The sequence below is a fragment of the Mauremys mutica genome, chromosome 12, assembly GCF_020497125.1.
Source record: "Mauremys mutica isolate MM-2020 ecotype Southern chromosome 12, ASM2049712v1, whole genome shotgun sequence".
In the NCBI taxonomy this organism is placed as follows: domain Eukaryota; kingdom Metazoa; phylum Chordata; order Testudines; family Geoemydidae; genus Mauremys; species Mauremys mutica.
Genome location: NC_059083.1, coordinates 72765087 through 72788827, shown reverse-complemented (window position 1 = coordinate 72788827; position 23741 = coordinate 72765087). Strand labels below are relative to the sequence as shown.

Here is a 23741-nt window from a genome sequence, read left to right as displayed (position 1 = left end):
CACTAAACTGTTTGCTTTTCCTAGATTTTTCCAATAGGATCAGAGAATTCAGCTAAAACATAATCTTGCTGTCACTCACTGAGAAATCAAGTGGAATCCGATCACAAGGAGGCATCTCAGCTGATTAGACCAGGAAGGCAAGGGAAATACAACACAACTTGCCCCCATATGCCATTTTCTAGATAACATGGTTCATACGTGAACAGCAGCCTTGACAGGCTTAGGCAGAACAACAAATTTCCATCCAGCTTCAATGAAAAGTTTACAGATATGAACAAAATGTGATGGATAGGGAATTGCAAGTTTAAGTCTAACTAAAGCTGGCTTCGAGTGTGTCTGGGATTTGAGTCCAGGGTGTCCACAGTACCAGTTCAAAAGCATCGATCTGAACTGTGCAACTCTCACTCAGATTGGGGAACATTTACTCATACTAGTTGTCAGTGGGGGGTGGCGAATGAGTAAGTGGTAATTACCACGAATAAGGGTTGCACAGGTAGGGCCACTATGCTTTGCACAGTAAATACATGGATTCTATCCCAGTATGATGAATATAGTAAGAATACTGGGCTTGATCCTGTCAGGTACTAAGCACTCTGGCCCTGACCCAGCAGAGCACTTAAGTATGTACTTAACTTTAGGCACATGAATAGTTCGATTATACAATGGGCCTGCTCTTGGGCTTAACGTTAACCACGTGCCTAAGTGCTCAGCTGGATCAGGACCAGAGTACTTAGCACTTTGCAGATATACAGTATCTTCTCATTTGGGTCAGGATTAAGAGCAATTTGCTTGTCCTATAAAATAACAGGTACAGCACTGCAATGTGAATGAATAGGAATGATTTACATGAACAATATATGTCTAGCTACTCGCAGGATATCAAGCAACTTTATGTTCATTTCACTGCCCATTTGAATTCCCTCAGAAGTAACAATTCCATTTTCAAGATCACTCTAGTATAAAAGATGGTGAACTGGATCCTGTTCCGTGATAAGGCTGCTTTGTGCCACTGCAGCAACACACAGGAGCCCAAGAGCCAGCTTAACTGATTACACAGAGACTTCTCTAGGCAAGGGAATCTGGAGGCACTATATCTTATTCTGATACCTAGGAACCTTCACTCACCCTAAGGTTTCTTTGCCTGAACCCCAAATTACATGCATCAGTATCTCACTTTGTGCAGGTAGTGAACAGATAAAACTGAGTTTTTACTTTTGGGGGTCAATGTTGCTCCCATTAAAATCAATGAAACTCTGGCTATTAACTTCAACAGAGCAGGATCAGACCTTAACTCAGGTAGGTCAACAATAAAATATTCATAGACACAAGGAGCATATTACACATTGCTCTCCACAGGGCATATCTGACACGTGACTGTTCCCTGCTGTTTGACTTTACAGCATTTTAGAAAATAATGAGAATACAGGTGTAAGGGATACCTGATATTAACTAAATAAAGAGTTACTAGAGACGGGCCTGGGGATGCAAAGTTTGCATCTAAAACTGGATCCGAAGTCTTACAGAGTGCAGGGGTATTTGGATGCTCAGTTCTCATTCAGACTCAATATAACAACAACTCAACTGTTTCATAATAATGCTAACTTTGCTTGCTAGTGTCTTCCACCGAAAGATCTCAAAACACTTTGCAAACATAAATCAAACTCACAAACCCCTGCTGGCAGGCAGGTCAGTCTTAAATAATCAGCCATGATCTTTCACAGCAAAAAGCAGACCTTTATATATTAGGGTACAAACAACAAGACAGGGGGGTCTTGATCCAAAGCCCACTTTAACATCAGTGGAAATCTTTCCATTAACATCGATGGGCTTTGGCTCAGGTTCAGATGGTTTATAATCATGCTGGTATCCTAGATCTAGAAGGTATTTTGTAATTCTTTCTCTGTGCCATGCATCTGTATATGTATCATACTGGATGCTTTCGCCTTAAGTTTAAAGATATTATCACCTTTCCTTCATTTGTTGAAAATATTGAACTTGCACTGCTGACTTTTTTCTTTAAATCTTTCAGAAAAAAATTATGAAGGAAATCCTTTAATTAAGAAAAACCCAAGAGCACATGACAAAAAGGGCCTGATCTTAGTGCTTTGTATTTTCTAGTCTCCCCCCTGAGGGTGATTACTTTTAAAGCTTTGTAGAGCTTGTCATTGTAATTTATACCGCATTTTATTGTATCATCTCAATGTCACCTCTCCTCTAGTCTTGGGAGGGTTGTCAGAAAATTCATTCAACTGCAGGTGACATTTGGCCACACAGATTTTTCCTTAATATTATTTTTGGTGACATAAGTTTGTTTGCTATTATAACATCTACGCTATACTGCACATGCTGAAATGATGATGCATTACTGACTAACATAATGAATAGATTTAACTAACCAGTAATCACCAGGAGCACATTTTTTTTTCCCCAATCTCCTCTCATCTTTGGTAACACTAATACAACTGAGATGACAAGCACCTTGGCTGTTGAGACAATGGTAGTTTTACTATACACAGAGCAAAACATGACAGTGAGGAGATAGCCATATATGTATTTTTCTTAAAACAACAGAAATTGAATCAGATTATTTATTTTTCTTTGGCTTAAAATACTCAAGATGCATACTGACAGCAGAAGTTTTTAGTATAGCTAAAATATTTGCATGGACAAGCACTGAAATGCACAAAGAATATGACAAAAGATCTTGGTAACAGGCCCAATTTCAATGGCAATATTCACTGAGTAAGGGTAGGCTAACCTAAAGGCAGTGAAAATTTGACTTGTCAGAACTCTGTGATTTTAAGTTAGTGACCCTATGATTAACATCTTAAGTGGAAAGCTTAGCAAGTAATAACTTCTCTTTTAAATCAATGGCAGGAAACTTGGGAGTCTCTTGTTTACTTTATAATTATGATGAAATGCCTACCACTCTGCTCCTTCAACCCATTACAACAACAGAACAACTTAGGGAGGGATAGCTCAGTGGTTTGAGCATTGGCCTGCTAAACCCAGGGTTGTGAGTTCAATCCTTGAGGGGGCCACTTAGGGATCTGGGGCAAAAATTGGTCCTGCTAGTGAAGGCAGGGCGCTGGACTCAATGACCTTTCAAGGTCCCTTCCAGTTCTAGGAGATTGGTATATCTCCAATTATTACCTAATTCCAGATACAAAGCTGGCTACAAAATCCATTTTCTACAAAACAAGAACATGACTTTCTGACACAACAGGAATGGTTTTAGATATAGTCTGACTGGGCAGCTACAGAGGGTAATCACATGGTAAAAGACATTCTGCTGGGACTAGTTACAAAGAGAAACTAACACGTTAGTCCTTTTCCTTGTGCAGTTTTCTGGGTGAAAAGATTGCAGATGGAAGTTGATTAGGTTTAGTCAGTGTCTGTCAGCATCTAGGCTCTTTAACACTTGTCTGGATACAAAGAAAAACTTATTAGTTTTGTACCAAGCTAGCCAGTACTCCTTCACAGCCAGTTCTTGACGAAGTACAAGATACAGAAGGTAACTGACTGGTCTACATAGTGGATTGAAGACTTTACACAAAGAAGAGACTGCAGAAGGAAACTGATTAGCATCCTATTCATTTTCCTCTGCTTTCTGCATGTGCAAAGCTTTCTGGCCCTATAGAAACTGTGATGGGTGCCAATATGTATAGATGACAGAGGACAAGATGATAAAGGAAGACAAAAAGAGCAAAAAGGGAGGGGAGAGGGAAAAAAAAGAATAGAAACGCTAAAAAGGAAACCATAAAAAGAGATGAAAAAAAAGTATTACTGGGAGGTGCTCAGATACTATCTGCTCAGACTAGAATAAAATGATGCACAGACACCAAGCTGTGTCCCTGAGTTGTCTATCTGGCTGCCCAGGAAAAACGGCAGACAGTGCAAAGGATTCTGGAGTTTTGCTTAAGTAATGTATGGGGCACAGGTGCCATATCCCAGATTCAACAAAGGTGTCAGTGCATCTAGAGAGCCCTCAGATTTGTGTATTACTACGGGAAGAGCTCCTAGGGTCGGAGCCAGAGCTACAGCTCCCAAAGCACTGAGTACTGTCTCATGGTTCCCCAGCATTGAGGCTCCCAACCAGTTTTAACACTGATTTTTTCATTTTAGCATTTGAATGTTCGGGCCCGTGAACTTTTTAGGGGTTGGGATTTTCTCATTCCTATTCGCAGGGGCGGCTCTAGGATTTGCGCCGCCCCAAGCAGGGCGGCAGGCCGCGGGGGGCGCTCTGGCGGTTGCCGGTCCCGCGTCTCCGGTGGACCTCCTGCAGACGTGCCTGGGGAGGGTCCGCTGGTCCCACCTGCGGATGCTCCACCGGAGCCGTGGGACCAGCGGACCCTCCGCAGGCATGCCTGCGGGCGGTCCACCGGAGACGCCTGCCGCCCTCCCGCGGGACGCCACCCCAAGCGCGCGCTTGGCGCGCTGGGGTCTAGAGCCAGCCCTGCCTATTCGCAACACTCAAAGGCTCAAAGACTTTTGAAGTAACCAAAACAAGATGAGGTTGGAAGTTAGTCACCTGACTACCAGTGAATTTCAATAGGATTTGGGTACCTAATTCCCTTGGAATTCTTTGAAAAGTCCAGTCTCATTATATGTTTGTCCCTAAAAAGTCTGTAAATGATGTCACTAACAAGCTGTATATAAGAGGGATGATGTTTCTTGTCATGTTACTGATTTTAATGTTCCTCCTAGAAAGTTTAGATCTTTTTACCCCGATTATCTGACTCTTTCCCTATCATCCTCCAGATGTGATAGAAACTGCTTACATAGCTTTGATGCCGGTACTCACTTGATAAAGTACTTGATTCCATCTGCTGTGTAAGCTTCTTCCCATCCATAAGGTAAGCCTAAGGTGAAATAAAGAAATAAAATTACTCCCAAAGCTTGGAAGACCCATGAAATTACATTTTGGTATGGTAATGATTAGAATACTATAGCCTTCAATCAGGGCATACAAATATTACTTTCAAAAGCCTGTTAGTTTAAAACCATTAAGCTTCATTGGACATAAGTATTACTGTATTATATATATAAAAAAAAACTATGTCACAAAAGTATTACCAGTTAACTAAAACCTGAATCATTATTAGTCTTATTTGCAAGTAAACTGATAGTCTGGTAGAATTTTAGGGTCTGATTCTTAACAGGCTTGAACTTTGTGTTATCATTTACACATAGGCAAAAGTGTAAAAACAACCACTCTGATTTGCTAGTGTTTGACACCTACTTTGCACAGGTGTAAGTGACTCCACCAGGCGGGAAGCTGAGCAGAATCAGGCTTTTTGTGGCCTTTACAACCCTGAAACTCCTTGGAAATTTACTAGCAAACCTTTCTGAGACACTAAGAGCTAGCTTCAGAGAAAAGGTATAGATGTTTCCATGCTAAGTACAATTTACAAAGTGCTACATGGAGTTTTCAGATGTGCGACTAGTCAATGGGAGTCACGGACTTAATGCCATAGCACTTAACATAGTGAAAGAAAACTTCTGAGAAGATGGAGTTGTTATATATAATAACTAAGCTACCTGCTCTTTTCTCCACAGGTAATTATTAGAAGCACTACTTTCTGAGACAGAACTTTGGCTATAAATACTGGGTTTTATTTTGAATGTGACCCTGTGTGAAAGACTGTTGATGTGGGTGAGATGTTTCAGGAAAGCTTTTCAACTTGACTTTTACTTGTGCTGCGCTACACTTCTCTTTTTCTCTTTGAAAATTCAGTGGATAAAGGAAAAGTTAAGGAAAAAAATGCCATAGCAATAGATGATGTGGATTAAAGCCAGGATCACGCTCTTAGTAGACACTGAAAAATGCTGGAGAAAGTAGCAAAAGTCAGTATGCAAAGGTGATCCTGCGTTTGAGCAGTAGTTTATACTAACTTAGATAAATCAAAGTGTAAGGACCTGAGAAACAACCCTTTGGAGATTGGAGGCATACAGACAAGCATGTATATTGTTCTGTGTGCGCTTGGATTTGGAAGGGATCTGGAATCTTAGCGAGCTAGGAATTAAAATGTTTTTGTTCAAGCCCCACAGTATCTCAAAAAGCAGCTCATCAGAACTATCTGTGAGCTTGCTGGAATGCACGCAGCATACAGTGTCTGAGAAATTCTCCATACCAAGGCAGGCCGCAAGAGCACAGGCATTAGATACCCTTCCCCTAACACGTCCAGCTTTCTTCCTCCCACAAGCCTACCCAGGACAGCAATCCAACAGGATCTCTAGCTTTGCCATTCCTTCATTCCAAAGGCTTCCAGTGTTTCTGCTTAGCTATCTGGGATGGGAAGCCGCCCAATCTCTCCTATTGGAGCTGATTCGCTTTGTATAAATAACTATTCTTTGGGGGGTGGACTCTACTGCCTGATGTTCTGGGCACTCACCTGGGATATGGGAAATGCAGGTTCAAGGCTATGCTCTGAATCAGGTAGATCATAGACTTAAACTCGGGTCTCCCATACCCCAGGTGAGGGTGCACATGCTCGCTCTTTGCAAAAATGTCATCCTGGACCTGAGAAACCTTCCTGACAAAAACGATAACGTTTCCATTAAAAGTTCTGGTTTTGAGAAATCGGTATTTTCCTGTAAAAAATTGTCAACCAGCTCTAGCCTTGAGTTCTCAGGCAGGACCAGCGTTCTTTGCACCTGCAGAGGCACTGCTTTCAAAGGGTGTAACTGAGGCTGCAGGTGTAAATGATTTTTTTGGACATATCTGAGGCCCAAATGCAACTAACAGAACACAACAGAAAAGCAACAAGGTGTGCCACTGGCTGGGCAGAAACTACAGAGCTGGTGAAGAGAAGTCCTGAGTTGGCATATGCTGAACAACCCCAGTGGCCTCAGTGCTATTTAGGAGAGCTTTAACTAAAGAAAAGTTCTGATGGACATTTTCCAACCAGCTCTAACTAGCAATCTCTCTGAGATTTGGAATTGCATATGGCACTACCCATATGCCCATTGTATCTATTATAAATCCTCACAATCCACACCTAAAAACAATTTCACATACTATTCATGGGGGAAAACAAAAACATCCCTATAGAGGGTTATTGATGCATGACAGCCTCCAGAATCTGACTCCCATAAAGGAGGGGGGGAAGAGAAGGCTGTAGTAAGTTATTAACGTGTTGTCAGTGAATTTACCCTGGCGTTCAACTATTGTGAGAGGAAGTAGATTCAGTCCTTCTGTGAACATCTGATTATAAACTGGTTGAAAATTTATAAGTATTATACATTTTATACATATAAAATTTGTACATATTAATCTTCCAAATTTTCTTTGAGAATAGTTTATTACACATATTATAGCTTGTGAGGAGGAATAAGGATGAAATTCTAACCTCTCTATATAGTTCCTTAAAACTGTAGTCATACTATTGTTTTTAAATATGGAGAATCATTTTCTGAAATCAGAGTAAGTTTTTGAGAGAGACAATCTTTCTCCGGGACTAGTGTGATCTAAACAAAACCAGAAAAGATAGAGCCCTTGTGATACTAAAGGAAAAATCTTGGCCCCACTGAAATCAGTGAGTCCAGGATTTCATCCCTTATGTACTTCTGCCTTCTCTGACCCTTCACGTGTCTGCTCGAACATTAGATAAAAAGTTTCTGCACAATCACTGATGAAACGTCAGTGATGGATTTACTTTCACACTTTTTAAAGTCCTCTATGTCAACCTCTTCATTTGTCAGTGACAACCTCTCTGTTTAGATACAAGCAGTTGCCTTCATGACAGAATGTTCAGAATTCTTAAGATCTCTGGTCAGCCAAGCATAAGAAGCAAATTGAAGAGAAATTGAACTTCACAAATTTGCAGAGCCTCTCCACCCCCCTTTCTGTCTTAATGCCATTTATAACTATGATATTTTTGATTACAGCAAAGGAATGCAAACTCCAAGAACTGGATTTTGTCTGATACACTGGGGGTTTGACCAAGCTGTTTCATTTCATTCTTGTAAATGAAAATTATAAGCAGGTGACTTATTCAAAATTTTAAAGAAACCATAAAGTTTTAATGAAGAAAATTCTTGACAAGGGAGCACTTGAGCATTAATTATCATTATTTATGATTGCATGTCACTTGTAAAAGAAGCTTTTGAGACATTTGCTATTGCTGTAGCAATCTATTCTAATTTGGCTTCCTGACTTCTACTGCATCAGGTTAAAGCTCCTCTTAACCCAGCACTGCTAGTTTCATTTCCTATTTTTCACCTTTTAGCTCCTTAATCTCCTCTGATTCCTCTGTTGTTACTGCCCCCTTTATTCTTTTTCTCCACTCTTGGGGCTTTGTCTACACTTAAAACGCTACAACAGCGCTGATGCAGCTGTGTCAGTACTGCACTTCAGTGCAGACACTACCAGGAAGAGTTCTCCCATCAGCATAGGTAATCTATCTCCCGGAGAAGGGCCGGCTCCAGGCACCAGCTTACCAAGCAGGTGCTTGGGGCGGCCACTTCGGAGAGGGGCGGCATGTCCAGCTATTTGGCGGAGGGTCCCTCACTCCCGGTTGGAGCGAAGGACCTCCCGCTGAATCGCCGCAGATCGCAATCATGGCTTTTTTTCTTTTTGGCTGCTTGGGGCGACAAAACCCCTGGAGCCAGCCCTGTCCAGGAGAGGTGGTAGCTAGGGCGATGGACGATTTCTTCTGTTGACCTGGTGCTGTCTACATGAGTACTTAACTATGCCACTCAGGGGAGTGGATTTTTCACACTCCCAAGGAATGTAATTATGTCAACCCAATTTTCTAGTATTGACCAGCCCTCAGTTTTGTGCTTCCTTTTCTCATTGCTCCGGCTGTTAGAAAAGAGCTCCCATGTCTTGTTAGTTGTTTCCTTTGCATCCATTGCCCCTGGATATAGCGTTCATCTCCTTCAAACCCACTTGTTACATGGAATCATTCATAAGCTGATCTACTTACCAGTGCTATCTCCACACCCTCTTGGGTCAGAACTGTTGCCCCATATATGGCTGAAACTCATTAAGCACTTCCATTTCCAATTGTTAATGGGAGTTGAAGGTGCTCGATGACACTCAGGACTGTGTTCTGCAACCCACATAATCTGGCCTACATAGTATAAACTCACTGAGTCTTATACTTCTTATGCGTTTCCTATTTGCTTTGTAAAGCGCTATATTCATTTGTGGAATTGCATAAATAATACATCTTGGTTGTGGGTGGCTGCAAATTCCCTCTTTCAAAAAAATAAAATACATACAGTAGTTCAAAGATGAATTTCTTTGCAGCAAACAAAATGCAGTACTGTGCTGATTTTTTGTTACATATATTTGAAGTTTCCAAATAAAAGTAGAGTAGCATAATGGTACCTACAGTTGGAAAAGACCTATTTTATGATTTAGTGAACTCCTCATTGTAGCAGAATCGTTTCGATAGAGGACATATTAGAAATTAGACCTAGGAGAGATTTAAATTTTTTATTAAAGCTAATGTTAAAAAAATTATGTTCTACATAGGTTGAGAAAAGAGTGCCTGTACATCTGGGTATAGTGCTCAGATTATCCACAAATACAGAGTTTGTTTTTAAAAGTCATATGATACATAGAGTACATAAACAGCAATAACCCAAAGTTAGGAGAATAAATTTAACAATACAATTTAGATATTAGAATCCAAATACTCAGGTACATCACTCATGAAGAGTTGTACAGAAAGTTGGTTGTGGAAAGCAAAATATATCAATGAGTGGAGACTGTCCCTCAGTAATTGTAATTGAGAATTAGGCGTGTCGTTCTGATCTAGATGCTCAAACACACCCTTGAAGTATGAGAATAGTCTCTCGGATGGGATTGCACAGTAAAATGAGGGCCCGTTGAGGATCTCTCTCATAGCCATAGGGCCGTTTGACTGGTAGAGCTTCTGGATCCAAGAAGCTGCTGCTGGGTCATACCAGCAACTGATGGCTTCTCTCCTGTGGTGGTGGTGGTGGTGGTTGTGTCTCCATGCAGGAGTTCTGTGAACAGTTGATGTGTTCTCCTGAGTTCCCTTCCTCCCAGATACGATTCTTCTGCAGACAGGTCTTTAGTGAGTCCGTCTACAAAGAGGTCAAAGTCATCGAAGGAGGCTGTCCTCGCCATCTCCTCTATCCAAGCGGCTTGCCATGGTGTGGCGGCCCTCGCTGTGGGCTGCTGCTTCTCTGGTTGCTTAATCTCCACAGGTTCAGGCTGGAAAATTGCTGTGGGATTAGCCTGTTGCCTATTTTCCTCCCTGTGTTGATTATTCTGTTTGACTGGCTCTTGAGGAATGATCTCTGGAACGAGGGAAGTGTCTTCCCTTACAGATTTTAGGGCAGCACTTGTGCTTTTTGGAAGGACAGTTTTTGAGGCAGCGGTGCTGGCCATTTTAAGGATGTGGTCTTGCTTGGGAGTTTCCAGAGAGATGCTGGTCCTTCTGTGGGTGAGTTCTGTCTGGGGTGGGGTGGGGGTGTGTGTGCATCTTTGATGTAGTATGAGACCTTCTTGGGGCAAGATCCCGTTGGGTGGTTTTGGAGGCCATGCTGGTCCGCCTAGGGGTGAGGCCTGTTGCGTGGTCCTAACAGCAGCAATAGCTCCTCCACTGTCTGGGTCTTGCTGGGTAGCTGTGCAGTGACACTAGCTCTTCTGAGGACAGGGTCCTGTGAAGTTACCTGTGGGGGGGCACTGACCCTTCTGATGATGGCACCGTGCTGGTCGTTCTGTGAGGAAGAACTAAGTTGTCTGGAGATGGCATTGCCTTGTATAAACTACAAGGGAGTGTCAATCCTACTCTTGGCAGGGTCCAGCTTAGGGATATTTGAGGCAGCACATACTCTTTCAATGGCAGTATCTTGTTGGGTGATCCCGGGGACAGGAGTTGTCCTTCCCTCAGTAGATTGTTGGACTACCTTTTCGTGCTGTGGCTCTGGAGGAGTTGTCTGGGATGCAGTGGCCGGAGTATTTGTGCAGCCAGAGCTGGAGCATGTGGTGTTTCTGCATTCAGAGCAGAGATGGGGTGTCGGCAACACAGACTGGTAAAGTTTAACTCTTCTGGTGTGAGAAGTCCTTTGCAGGTACTTGATGCAACTTATGTTTCTTCTGCGTCTCAAAGGCAAGTCACAGAGGGCACACCGGAAGGTGATCTGTTTGCTATGGATTTTTTTGAGGTGTCTGCTGAGACCGTCAAAGTACTGGAATCCTCGGCCAGATAGAAGAAGGGGCAGAGGAGGATGTCCGTAGGGAGGGGATACTGGAGGTAGATGCAATCATTCTCCTTTTCTTCTCCCTCTGCTGGATGGGCTTCAGTCGTATCAGTGGACTTGCTAGATGGTTCAACTATAGAGAGGTCCAATGGAGCAAGCCTCTAGTGAGGTGTTGAGGTCCCGCTAAGGAGAGGCCAGTCTTTGAGGAGAGGCTGGTCCTGCTTGCTGAGGTACCTTCTTGTACAGTAGAACAATCATCATCATCAGGATCCTGGGAAATAGAGGAGATGGAAGAAGTTCTCCCTGTAGCATCCTTCTCCGGAAAAATGGTCGAGATGATGTTTGTCCTGGCTGTGATGTCCCAGAAGGTTGTCCTTGAGGTGCAAATATCCCTGCAGCAGCATCTCCATGGGTTTTCTTCAAGGAAGCGCTGCTTGTCCCATTGATGCTGCTCATCTGCAATGTCCTGGAAGAGCTGAGGATCTTCTTAGAGGCTGTTTCCCCATGGGTGTTCCATGCAGCAGCAGTGGTCTGATCAGCAGTTGAAGATTTCTGTAGAATCAGCGAGGGAGCTATCATCTTCTTCGTCTATCCTGGAACCTCCAAAGCAGCATGAAGATTTTCTTTTGAAGCAGTAGAATCCATCTTCAAAGCAGTAGTCTTCTTCAGAATAGGAGGTCGAGTCTTCTAGAAGGTATAGTTTCTGCCTCAGTAATTAAACTGATAAGAACAGGTACTACACTTGATCTTTGGTCTTGATTGTGTTTCCTTATGTAGAAAAGTGCCTAGTTTCACGGGGCAGTCATCATGACCTAAAAATAGCTAAGTAATGCAGCTCTTTTCAAATAAATTAATTTAAAAAAATATTTTCAAAAATATTTTCAAAATAGAGATGCAATAGAATTGCTGATCAGATATACATGCAGGATACCAAACTAAGTTCTTATTCAGTTTATGCTCAAGCAAAACTGCCACTGATTTGCCTGAATAAGGGCTAAATACAACAAATCTAGGCCCAAGTCGTCCCATTTTTCATATATTCTGACACATTTTCCCAATGGGAGTAAGGGACACAGAGTCTGGCCCTTAAGTCACAATCCAGCAAACCACTTAAGCACATGGCTCAACTTTAAACATGTGAGTAGTTCCACTGTGGTCAAGTCTAGATTGGGGCCTTCGTGAATAGCATCTTAGGCACAAAATAGTCTTATGTATATAGGGGGGAAGTCTGTGTTCCGTTATGGGATTTGGATGTCCTAAACAGGGTCTTACATTTGAAAACTGAAGGGCTCAGTGATGCAAGGCCCTGAACACTTCGGCTTCATCCGGGGAAGTTCTTAAGCTCATGCTTAACTTTAAGCACATGAGCAGTCCCGTTGACAATCCGATAGACTGCAGAGCTTGTGAAGTTCTTTCTATGGCCTACTGCTGAATGAGAATTAAAATAAAAAAATAAAATGCAATTAACGTTAACTGGAGTGTGAATATTGTTTTATTTCGTACCTTGTGGTTTGGGTACAGTCTAGTGGATTCTAGACACTCATTTAATCATTTGCTGAATGCTTCTAGTGTTCAGTAACTAAAGAGAGGCAATGGCCCCAACCTAGCACCACTTGTCAATTGCTGTATTCATGTGCTTAAAGTTTAGCACATGGCTCAATATCTTTGCTGGATCAGTCCACAGTGTTCAATGCCTTGCCCTCAATTTTCAAATGTGGGGACATTTATAGATCTTCCAAATCCCGTATCTGGACACACCAACTTCCCCTTGGCGCATAAAACTATTTAGTACCAAATTTAATTTACAATTCACAAAGGCCCCAGTCTAGACTTCATTTGACCACAGGGGGGAATACTTACCTGCTTAAAGTTAAGCATGGCCTTAAGTGCTTTGCTGGATTGTGGGTTAAGGTGAACCTCTTACTCCCACTGGTGAGCAGTTACTGCAATAAATAGTCTCACTGAATTCAAAAGGACTCGTCAGGAGTAATTGCTCACGACTGGGACTGAAGTGTTCACAATCTAGCTCTAAATCAATAAGGCCCTGATCCACAGCCCACTGAAGTCAGTGGGAATCTTCATTGACTTCAATGGGCTTTGGGTCAGGACCTAGACATGCTTAAGTAATTGTCCAAATTCATGATCTAAAAGTATTGTTAATGCGTGTTGGAAAACAGGGCCCTAAACATCAAATTCTTTTAATAAAAGAGGTTTTGAATAGAGCTCATCTCAACATCCACCAATGCATGTGATATATCCATGCATGCTATTATCAGCTGTTATACCTTCTCAACATGACCTATGCATCCAAAATTCATTTGTCAACAAGATTAAAATCTTTGGATCAGATCCTCAGTCCCTGCTCATTCTCCCTTTATGCCATTCTGGCACAGTGGAAGAGAAGAAGAGCTGGATATTCCATTTGATGGCTCGATGCAACCTGGTTCTGGACCTTGATAACTAATGAGTGATGGGGACATGCCAGTCATACATAGTGAAATGTGCTATGGTGACTCAGGGCTGGCAGAACAGACCCCTAAGGGCTGTACAAGCTGGCATAGCTTGAGGCATGTACCTTATCCTCATGTGTGCCAAGCAGAGGTCAGCATACCCGGGGAACTGGCCATTTATTTTTTGATGCTCTCAGCATATATATCGTATTGTCTATTGCTAATGCCTGAACTGACTGTAAAATGTAGGTAGAAAGAAATAGCTTTCAGAAATGAATGTGTTTGTGTGCCACTCCATTCTTTAGGCTCTCTCAAGGCTCGCCCCAGAAACAACTATGTGTTTTCATCTTATGAATAATGCTCTGCTAAGGGGACATTCCATTCCTATCTTCTACAAATCAAATTCCATTCTAAGGACTGGATCTTCTCTTGTTGTTGATTTAATAAAACAGAGACGGAATCAGTCAAATAAAATCAACAGAAGCTTGTGTTAACTTACAGTATGGCTGGCTTTTCCGCTTGCTTTTCTCTCCACATATTTCGGTTCCTAGAAACTGCGCTTCAGGCTGTTTTCCTTACTTCTAATGGTCAGGGCTCACGAACATGTCTCACATATCTTCCCATTTCTAACTACAAGTGTTGTTAAGCTCTAGAATAGGCTTCCAAAGGAGGTTGTGAAATCCCCATCACTGAAGGTTTTTAAGAACACGTTGGGCAAACACCTGTCAGGGATGCTCTAGGTTTACTTGGGCCTTCCTCTGTGCAGGGGCTGGACTTGAGAACTTCTCGAGGTCCCTAGTAGCTCGACATTTCTATGATTAATGATAAGATATTAATTTGATCCAACCATGTTAGAGAACAATCTCATTCGCGTCCTATCAGCCAGTTAAACAACTATTGCACAGTTGATAAAGATTGGTATAAAAAAAGATACAAAACCTATCAACTCAACGGAAAAAAAAACTTTTTGGGGGTGTGGGGTTGGGGAGAGATCTGGATTTGTTAGACCATCTGACAGTGATACATTTTAAAGTCTTTTATTACCATTTATAAATTATGAATGTTACAGCTAACATTCTCCAATTCACCTTACTCTAATACTGGTCTGGGAATAGCTTGCTGAAATTAAGTACTCAAAAACAGCAAATTGAAATATATTAATAGAACTGCTCAACCAGCTGATTTATCTAGTGACATAATAATCTGAATAGTACATGTGATTACGCTAGTCATCACAGATTTCAGCAGCCCTTTGTTCTCCAAACTTATAAAATGAAGAAATCCACATTTAGACCAAACTCTTGACTACATTTGTATGTACACTAAAGTCCTTCAGCAGTTAATGGGAGTTGCATGCATCTACCCAAGGACTGAATTTGGTCCTCTGAATGGCAAAGACTGGTAAAGATGTCACCTCATAAAATACTGGTTTATTTTTTAGAGAAATATATAACTTTCAGTGATAACTCTAGTGTTCTGAAAAACACCTCTGGAAAACTATTGGAAGAGAATATACAATTCTATTAGTGATAAAATATTGATATGGTAATTTCAGATAAAAGCTTTTCATACTATAAGATCACAGACAATCTTCATTGCTCTGATCGGTTATTAAAATCAGAAGGGAAAAGCTCAGCTGAGATTCGTTTTTACTCAAGCAGGAATTTAGTAGTGGAAGAAAGAAATAAACACACTACACTGAATCTGAGCAATAAAACACCTTCTCTTGCTTAGCTGATGGCAATCAAATGTGTCTAACTAATTACCCACAAATAGCTGAAGTCAACAGAGCTTGCCGAGTGTACTTAAAAATAATACTGCTATAAAACATTCTGACTATATTTTAAGGGAAGAGCAGAATGTAAATTAACTACCATATTGTTTCTGTTGCCAAACAGAGTTGCTCTCCTTCTGAAGTACATGGCATAAGTAATTCAAGCATTTGTTAACAACAGGTTAATAAATATTAAATCCTATTAGTGATGTAAGTTACATTGACTTAAGTTGTAGTGTAGACAAGCCCTTAGTCTTTAGAGGAAAAAAAAATCAAATATTAACATGCTATAATAGGAGGGTAAAGTATATCATATAAGCATTTTTAGGTTGCCATCAATACTTTAGCTTGCATTGTCTTTTAAAGTACCAGGTATTTGTGAAACAGTTGCCAGTTTCAACACGCAGTTCTGGGAAGGATGAGCCTAAGAGCGTAGTAATATTTCCATCAAAGCTGTGGATAGCTGGTGGCGAGTGGTATACCTAAACTCTGCCAGTAAATTGTTCAAATATAAGCTGTCAGATAGATGCAGAATACTTAAAGCAGAGAGAAACGTAAAGCCAGAGATTCTCAGCTTATTCTGAACAAATATGGAATTTTGCTGGGTCAATTTGGCAATTAATATTTCCTTCTGGAACTGCATTTAAGAAACCAATTGTTTGAGAATTATTTCTTGTGGTTTTAATTTACACTGCTTCGTACTCAAGTGCTGCTGGCTTTCCAGCGGAGGTACGATAACAGTATAGCAAACAGCCCTTTTTTATACCTTTTCTACAGATGTTTCAGTCGGAAAAAAAACTTGAGCTAAAAGTGGATACAACCCGGAACATCAGATTTCGGCGGAACATAGAAACCTGCCTCTTTCACAGGGAAAGCTGCAAAGACCATATCATATCAGTGCTCCTCATCCTCCACAGGCTTGCATCTCCCTAAGGCTGCCAATTCCAGGCCCTCAACAGCTACACCAGAAACAGCCTCTCACGGAGACAACTGTGGTTCTCTGGGACCATGTAGCTAGCAGTGCCCTATGCTGAACTCTTGAGAACAGCTATAAGGCACACTCTATACTGGGAGATTTCTTCAAATGTATGTGCTATTCTGTGCTGAATTAAAGAATTTTGGGGCCCTGTGCACTATGGCAATTGAGGGCTCCCCCATCTTCCCTGCCCATGGAGGAGAGTAGGAGGCCCCAGGGATATGCGCTGTACAGTGAACCTACCTCACACTTACCCTGCAGCATTTCCTATCCTGCAGATTGGCCCGGCTCCCTGCTCCACCCCTTTGGCTCTTGCCACAGCGTGCAGATGGGGCCCTCCACGTGATGCCCCTCCCCCTTCTTTGCCCCAAGTTGATTTTGTGTGTGTGTGTGTATGGGGGTGGTGTTTGTTTTTCCCCCCTGAAAAGGGGGACCTGTAAAAATGCACCAAGTGCGCATTGGTTAATCTGGGCCTGGTGCTATTCACAGTCACAACATTTTTTGTGATTTTTCCTTTGAGTCTGTGAATTGCAAGCGGTCAATATTTGTTGTTCAAACGGCAGATGACTTTTTGTGATTGGTCAGGGAAGTTGCACACTACTGTTTGTGTTTCTGATTGGATAAACGTGCAAGGCCTTTTGGCATATATATTCATCAGACGTCAAACCCGTGAAAAAAATGCAGAAATTGGGCTTGTTTTTGGCTTAACTGGCTTGTAGCTTGTTGCTTCTTTTTTTTGATTGGCTCCCGGCAAAGCAGGGGCAAGGGGGGAGAGAGAGAGTCAGGGGTGCACAGTGGGCCCACCACAGTCCCAGACTGCATGTTGGGGGGATCTAGTCACATAGAATGTTGGGGTTCTTAGGGACCGGCTTGTTTTGAAATGGGATGAGCTTGATTTTTGGCTTATTATGAAAGTCGGGGTGCTTATTTACCGCGTGAAAGTTGGCAACTGTGATATTCATATATGGAAATTTAAAATGTGGTTTCTGAGAGTACTTCCATGGGTGAATTTGAAATTTTATTTTGGTTAAAGCTATCAGTCTTGTCAAAATGGGGGTGGGATGGGGGGAAGCTGGAAGGCAGGGAACACATTCTGTATTGTAGAGTAGCAGGAAAATGAAGTGAAATCTGAATAATCCATAACTGGAGAAACCTAAACATGTATTCCATACACACTAAGTCTTAAACTGAGCTCCTAAACTACAAGTCTCATTTTTCCTGTTCTCTCGTGTTCCCTTGATTGCTGTCTCTATCTTGGAATTCAGTAGTCTCCTTTCTTTAGTGGATCCACTTCTCTTGTCACATTCAACTGTGCTATCCACCCACTTCCATCACTGTCAGCGCACAGCCTCACTGACGCATGTGACTGTTAAATATAAGTTTAATTAAAAAGCATTTATTGGCAACTAATCAAAATGACTGGGTCTAAAATTAGAATTGAGCAGAAACTGACTGAGATTTTAACAGTAATAGCATTAAATGATATGCCTTGCTCTCTAAGTAAAACCTTCCTTTCATGCCTGGAGTGACATTAAATTCAGTGCCTAGGACTGGAGTGAACCACCTACACTGAAAAGATACAGGCCATCATTGGAGTTCATTTCATGCCCAGCACACAGCTTAATGCATAATATCAGTTTTTGTTGTTTTTCATTTGATACAAGAATGTACATCTTTTTTAAAATGCACAAACACAAAATATCCCTGGAGGCTATGAAAAAAGCTTCTGTAGCTGCATCTAAAGGGTCAATAAGGGTGTGATTTACATGTAGACATGCTTTTTCTAATAACCTATTTTTAAAATTATGTCAAAGGTGCTTAGAGTCCAGGAGACACGCTTTAAATTTTTTTGTCTTATAAATCTAAATAAAAATAAAAACAGTGTCTGCATTACAATTTCATTCCAGACACAAATGTCTCAGCATAGTTACTTCCCAATTTAATTAAAAGGGTCAAATTAAATACTAATAGCAGTCAGGGATGTGAGGAAAAAACCCTCATTAATATTCACTTATTTATGTTTTACACTATTGTGTAAAATTCAGTCCTGTGCAGAGAGTTAGCACAGCATCTATGACCCATTTAAATTCCATGTAAGGCCTCCTTCTTGTGCCTAAGACATTGCCACTTTCCTTCTCCAAATCCCTCTTTAAACATACTGCTTTTAAAGCTTTCCTACTTTGCTCTCCTCAACCAGCTTTCTTTAACTGCTTTGCCTCTGAACTATCGTACATGTGCATCGCATGGGTCTGAGTGACAGTCCTTAGTGTCTCACTCTTACCTATTGAAAAAAAGGTGAAAAAAGTGACATATGAAGTAAATGGCAGAAGGAACATACAATCCCTTTTATCCAAAATGAGCACTGAATGCCTTAGACAGAGAGCTACTTTCTTGCCTCCTGAGGCCATGGCTAAACCAGGTTGGCATGATATTCCTGGAAGAATGATCTTGTTGTTAAGGCAGTGGCCTGACACTAATGAGAACTGGGTTCAAGTCCTGCCTCTGCTATAGGCTTCCTATGTGACTGGACAATTCATAGTTTCTGTGGCTCATCTCCCTCTCTGCAAAATGCAGATAATACTTCCTTTCCCCTACCCTGGGTATATCTCATTTATTTAGACTGTACGCTCGTTGGGGCAGGGACTCTCATACTATATTCTATAGAGTGGACTTGATGACCTTTCAAGGTCCCTTCCAGTTCTAGGAGATTGGTATATCTCCAATTATTACCTTTTTTATTAGCACCTAGCACAAAGGGACCTTGATCTCAGCTGGGGCCTCCTAGGCACTAGCACAATATAAATTAATAACAAGGACAGCGTAGGAAGCTTGCATTGCTGAGTTTATGGACTGTGAATTTCTGTTTCCATAGTTACCAAGAACAAGCACAGCTTTCAGGGGAAGTTTCACAAAGTCGGTCTAATTTTACTACAGTAAGGACAGAATAAAAACTGAATAAAATCCTCAGGATTTGACTTTAGGCTTTTAAAAGTCTGTTCTTTAATAAACTCTTCTACCAGAACGCTGAAAAAGCAGCTAACCAATCTGTACTACTCTTATTTGCTCATCTGCATTTTAAGGTATAATAACTTCATGTACATGGAGTTCATTATTAAAATGTTTTGATTAAAAACTCAGTACAGACAATGCCTGCTCAATAGCTGACTCATCTTTCATATTAGAGGGAGCTGAATGGAGAGGGAGTAAATGGGTTTCTACAGGTGACAATACAGAGATTTGAAATCTAGGTCACAATAGAGAACTCTCCCATCACACATGGGATTTAAATACTGAATTTTCTTTTCCTTGCTGTGAAACGAGGAAAAACAAACATGTTTAAGCATCAATCAATTAGTGTATACTTAACTGAAATTAAGCAACTCCTTGATTAGCTTAATATAAAATGATTCTGTTTATCTATATCTTTGACCATTTATCCAGCTTCCCTACTTTGTGCATCCCTAACAGAATTTATTTTCTGAATCTCAGAGGTGAAATCAAATGTATGGGCCTGATGCCCAGCTCCTGTGGGAATACCCAGAGGAACAATCTGGTACAAAAAAAAAGGGAAAAACAACAACAACATATGAGGCTCTCCACAATCATTCAGCTGACAGGCTGTTATTGCTTTCCCCCTCAACTCCCCAACACACACACGGAATGAGCCCTAGTTCTGACCCAAAGTCAATAGTAGCTCAGGAAAGTCCTACAGTACCAGAACCATTTGGAGGTGGGGGCTCACACATATGCAATAATTCTTGTCCCCCCCTCTAATCCCTGGCAGTGCCACTTAACCTGACTGCAGCTGCTTCCAGCTTAAAGGGGTAGCTGTGCAGACAGACAATACGGACCATACCTGGTTCCATGCAGCAGTCTTAATGTGTCCTCCCAGACTACCCCTTCCAAATCTGGCCTCCTCTCCCCTGTCTCAGGTCTATCCAGTTCCATCTCCCTTGCTGAGTATGGACCATAGCACCACAAGGTCCAAGAAGAGGGAAGATGATGCCATAGAGGTGAATGACTCCCCCTCCCATTCCATAAAGACTAAAACAGATTCAAACAAAGACGGTTCACTCGGGTGATCTGGACTATGATGTGGTCTGTAGTATTTGGGAGTCAAATAGCCTATCCCTCTATAGGAAGGAGATGGGAGAGAAGAATCCTAACCTCCATGGAAGAATTTGGAGGAAACTTTAGGAGGGGAACATTGGAAAGTTTCCCTCCCTCCTTCTCCCATGGAGTCCTCTTGTGGGAAGGTACAATCTGGCTCTGGCTAACCCCAATTACCTTATGAGACCTGTTGGGATCAAAGCTTGACGTTGATATGGTGACAGGGTATTACTTGAGCTTTGTTTTTGTTAACTTTCACATGAATGTATTGAATTTACCTAGAAGTTTCTACTGCTTCCAATTTCCAAAGCACATATGAGCCTTACATCGATTGAAGCAATTAATTAGAACCTCCCTGTATTTCAAACAACCCCATGTCCTTCCATTCCTAATTCCCTATTTTAAAATCAATTAAAATCCTGGCCAAAAATAAAAGGTTTTCTTGGCACATTCAGCTGTTTATTGAACCATGATGATGTTACAGTTGTTCTAATTTGATGTTTAAGAGGAAGTTACTCACCTTGTGCAGTAATGATAGTTCTTCGAGATGTGTCCCCCTATGGATGGTCCACAACCCACCCTCCTCCCCTCTATTTCAGAGGGCTCCATAATGGGCTCTGCAAAAAGAAGGAACTGAGTGGGGGAGAGAGGGTTCACCTGCACTGTGCTAGATAGCCTCAAGGCAGACCATGAGGGAGGGAGCGCGCATGTGTGGGCTGAACTGACATTACTATCTAAAATCTCCAAATCTCCAACTGACACCTACAGTGGAGCTCCACAACCCACCCTGCACACAGGTGGAGCTGCACTGATGGTAGCAAAACAGTGCAACAATTACTAAAATTTGCCCAACTAGACAACACCATAGAGACATCAGATCAGGTTTTATCCTGTGATGTGTGATGAGCATCACAGCATAGCTTGAATAATCTAACACTGTGTTTGTACTGAATATCCACCACTTACCTAGGATCTGGCCCAATTCTCAAGATGTGTGTCAGTATTAACTCAATGAGCACTTAATTTCCCATAAATATTTAACTGAAGTCTTGGTTCAACAATCAGACATGCAAAAACATGCTTGCAGTTTCTATGCTATCTCCCTATAAAAATACAGATAATAATATTTGAATTTATCCTGAAGACCGAGGAAACTACTGTTTTTATCTCTAATGTTATTGTGGTTCGACTTGTAATTTTGAGTTATTTGTTTTTCTATAAATAAAAAAGTAGACGCTGTTCCCCTCTGGCTTTGTTGTTATGACCTGGTGTTCAGTGTACCTAATGAATACAAACAAGGTATCAATTATGTGTGCAAATTAGTAGCAAAAGACAAAGTTTAAGTATTATTATTAATTTATTAACTGCCTTTACTCACATGCCTCAGTAAACCCTGGTTATATTATGTACAAAAAATAAACATGATTTAAAATGTGATTAAAAGGCTTAATTTATTTCCATATTTTATAAGTTTACAGAAAAGAGACAAATTATGCACTCGGAAACACTGGTGGAAACCTGAAGTAACTTTATTTCAGTGAAGTTACTCCAGATTTCCAGAAGAATAACTGCAATCAGAATTTGACCTGAATTATTAAAGAAGATGCATTTAAAATTTTATTTTAAATTGTAATTATTTTGTCCTTTCCAAATGAAAGATTGTAGCTCTTTAAGATGACACATATCTCTGGAAAAATCATTATGGCTAATGCCATTAAAAATCACTAGAGCTACACTGATTTACACCAGCTTAGGATCTAGCCTTGAATTTTCAGCTTCCATCTAGGATTACACAATCATTCCGAAAGGATAGACTGTTCTTCATCACAATTTTACTGCTTGTAGATTGTTTTCTGTTATGCTGTACAGTGCCCCAGGGTTGAGGAGGTGGTTTTATAAATAATATTATTCTTTTCAGTTTAAGGCAGCAATTCAATGATGCCCACATTTCATGGACATAAGGAGCCTGATTCTCCTTTCACACCCATTTTATACCAGTGCAACTCAAATGAAATAAATAGAGTTATTCTTGATTTACATCAGTATAAGTGTGTGAGGAGAATCAAACCCAAGGTTTGAATTTAACTCCTAATGAGCATTATTTTGCTACATCAGCTAGCTTTAACCATTAACTCTGTGCTACTGTCACAGCAGTACGGAAGTGTGGATCCATTGTCGATTCAGACAAAAATTACCTAAGTACTATTGCTCACTTAAATCAATTCTTGAACAATTTACAATTATATACAATTTAATATTTTACTTGATTTTCTATGAAGCACTGCTCTCATAGCAATCACAGGCCTATGGGGAAGTGGAGTGTAAACAGTAATGTGGCAAAAGTTGTGGCACAAAATGAGATTAGTGAAGTAGAATATAACAGAATTTAGCATTTTATACGGAATTAGGTTATACCTTGGACTTCAGAATCTGAATTCTGATCTTCCAAATTGCATTTTAACATGCTCTACTGGTTCAGAGAAAAAAAATCTAACAGGAAAAAAGCTCATTTTGTAGTTTATACACTCACGATCCATAAATGATACAGTATGATACAGTATGTTTGTAGATTTTTGCTGCTTTTGTTTGAGATCTTTTTAAAAGGCAGCTATACCAATTGGCAGGTGTTGCACTACGTAATGTAATATTTGATTTCAATGATTGACTCAATTGTTCATGGATTTACTAGGCCAATGAATACACAAAACTATAATTGTAGCTATCATCATGCTGCTCCTTCCCAAGTCATTTTTACACTAGGAAAAATTGCATTTTTAACACATTAGCTAACATATAGTAAAAAAATATACATTTTTCCTAATGAAGACATGGCCCCTAACCCTTGGAAGAAATTATATTTTCCTTCTGATAGTGAAAAGATAAGGCAGCTGGATATATTGCTGGATATTTTGCTAGCTCAAAAGAACGTGGTCTCATATTTCAAACCAGACCTCTTTTTTGGTGAACATAATTAGGAGCACCTGGTGCACACGGTCATTTTGGGAGGATTTATGATAAGGGATACACTATATCCTAGTAAAAAGAAGAGGATAGAAGTTGATAAAGTACAGGTAGGAACTGAAGAGAAACCGTCCAATGATAGAGTCCCATTCAATTACATAAATGCAGGCAGACAACTCAATAATGTCAAATTTCTAAGTGCTTGTATACAAATGCAAGAAGTCTAAATACTAAGATTAGTGAACTTGAGTGTCTGGTATAAAATGAGGATATTGATATAAAAGGC

General features: G+C 40.8%; 1 protein-coding gene across 5 annotated transcripts in view; it reads right to left on the bottom strand.

Moving 5' to 3' along the window:
- STXBP4 (syntaxin binding protein 4) overlaps nt 1–23741 on the bottom strand; it is a 129207-nt gene that overhangs the window by 19790 nt on the left and 85676 nt on the right. For 4 of the 5 annotated variants that reach the window (XM_044982666.1, XM_044982664.1, XM_044982668.1 and 1 more), the window contains one exon: nt 4805–4862. In XM_044982666.1, the coding sequence (XP_044838601.1) occupies nt 4805–4862 (58 nt within the window). Of the gene's footprint in view, nt 1–3060; nt 3426–4804; nt 4863–23741 lie in introns of those variants that run through there. The other variant, XM_044982667.1, reaches the window with a different exon arrangement.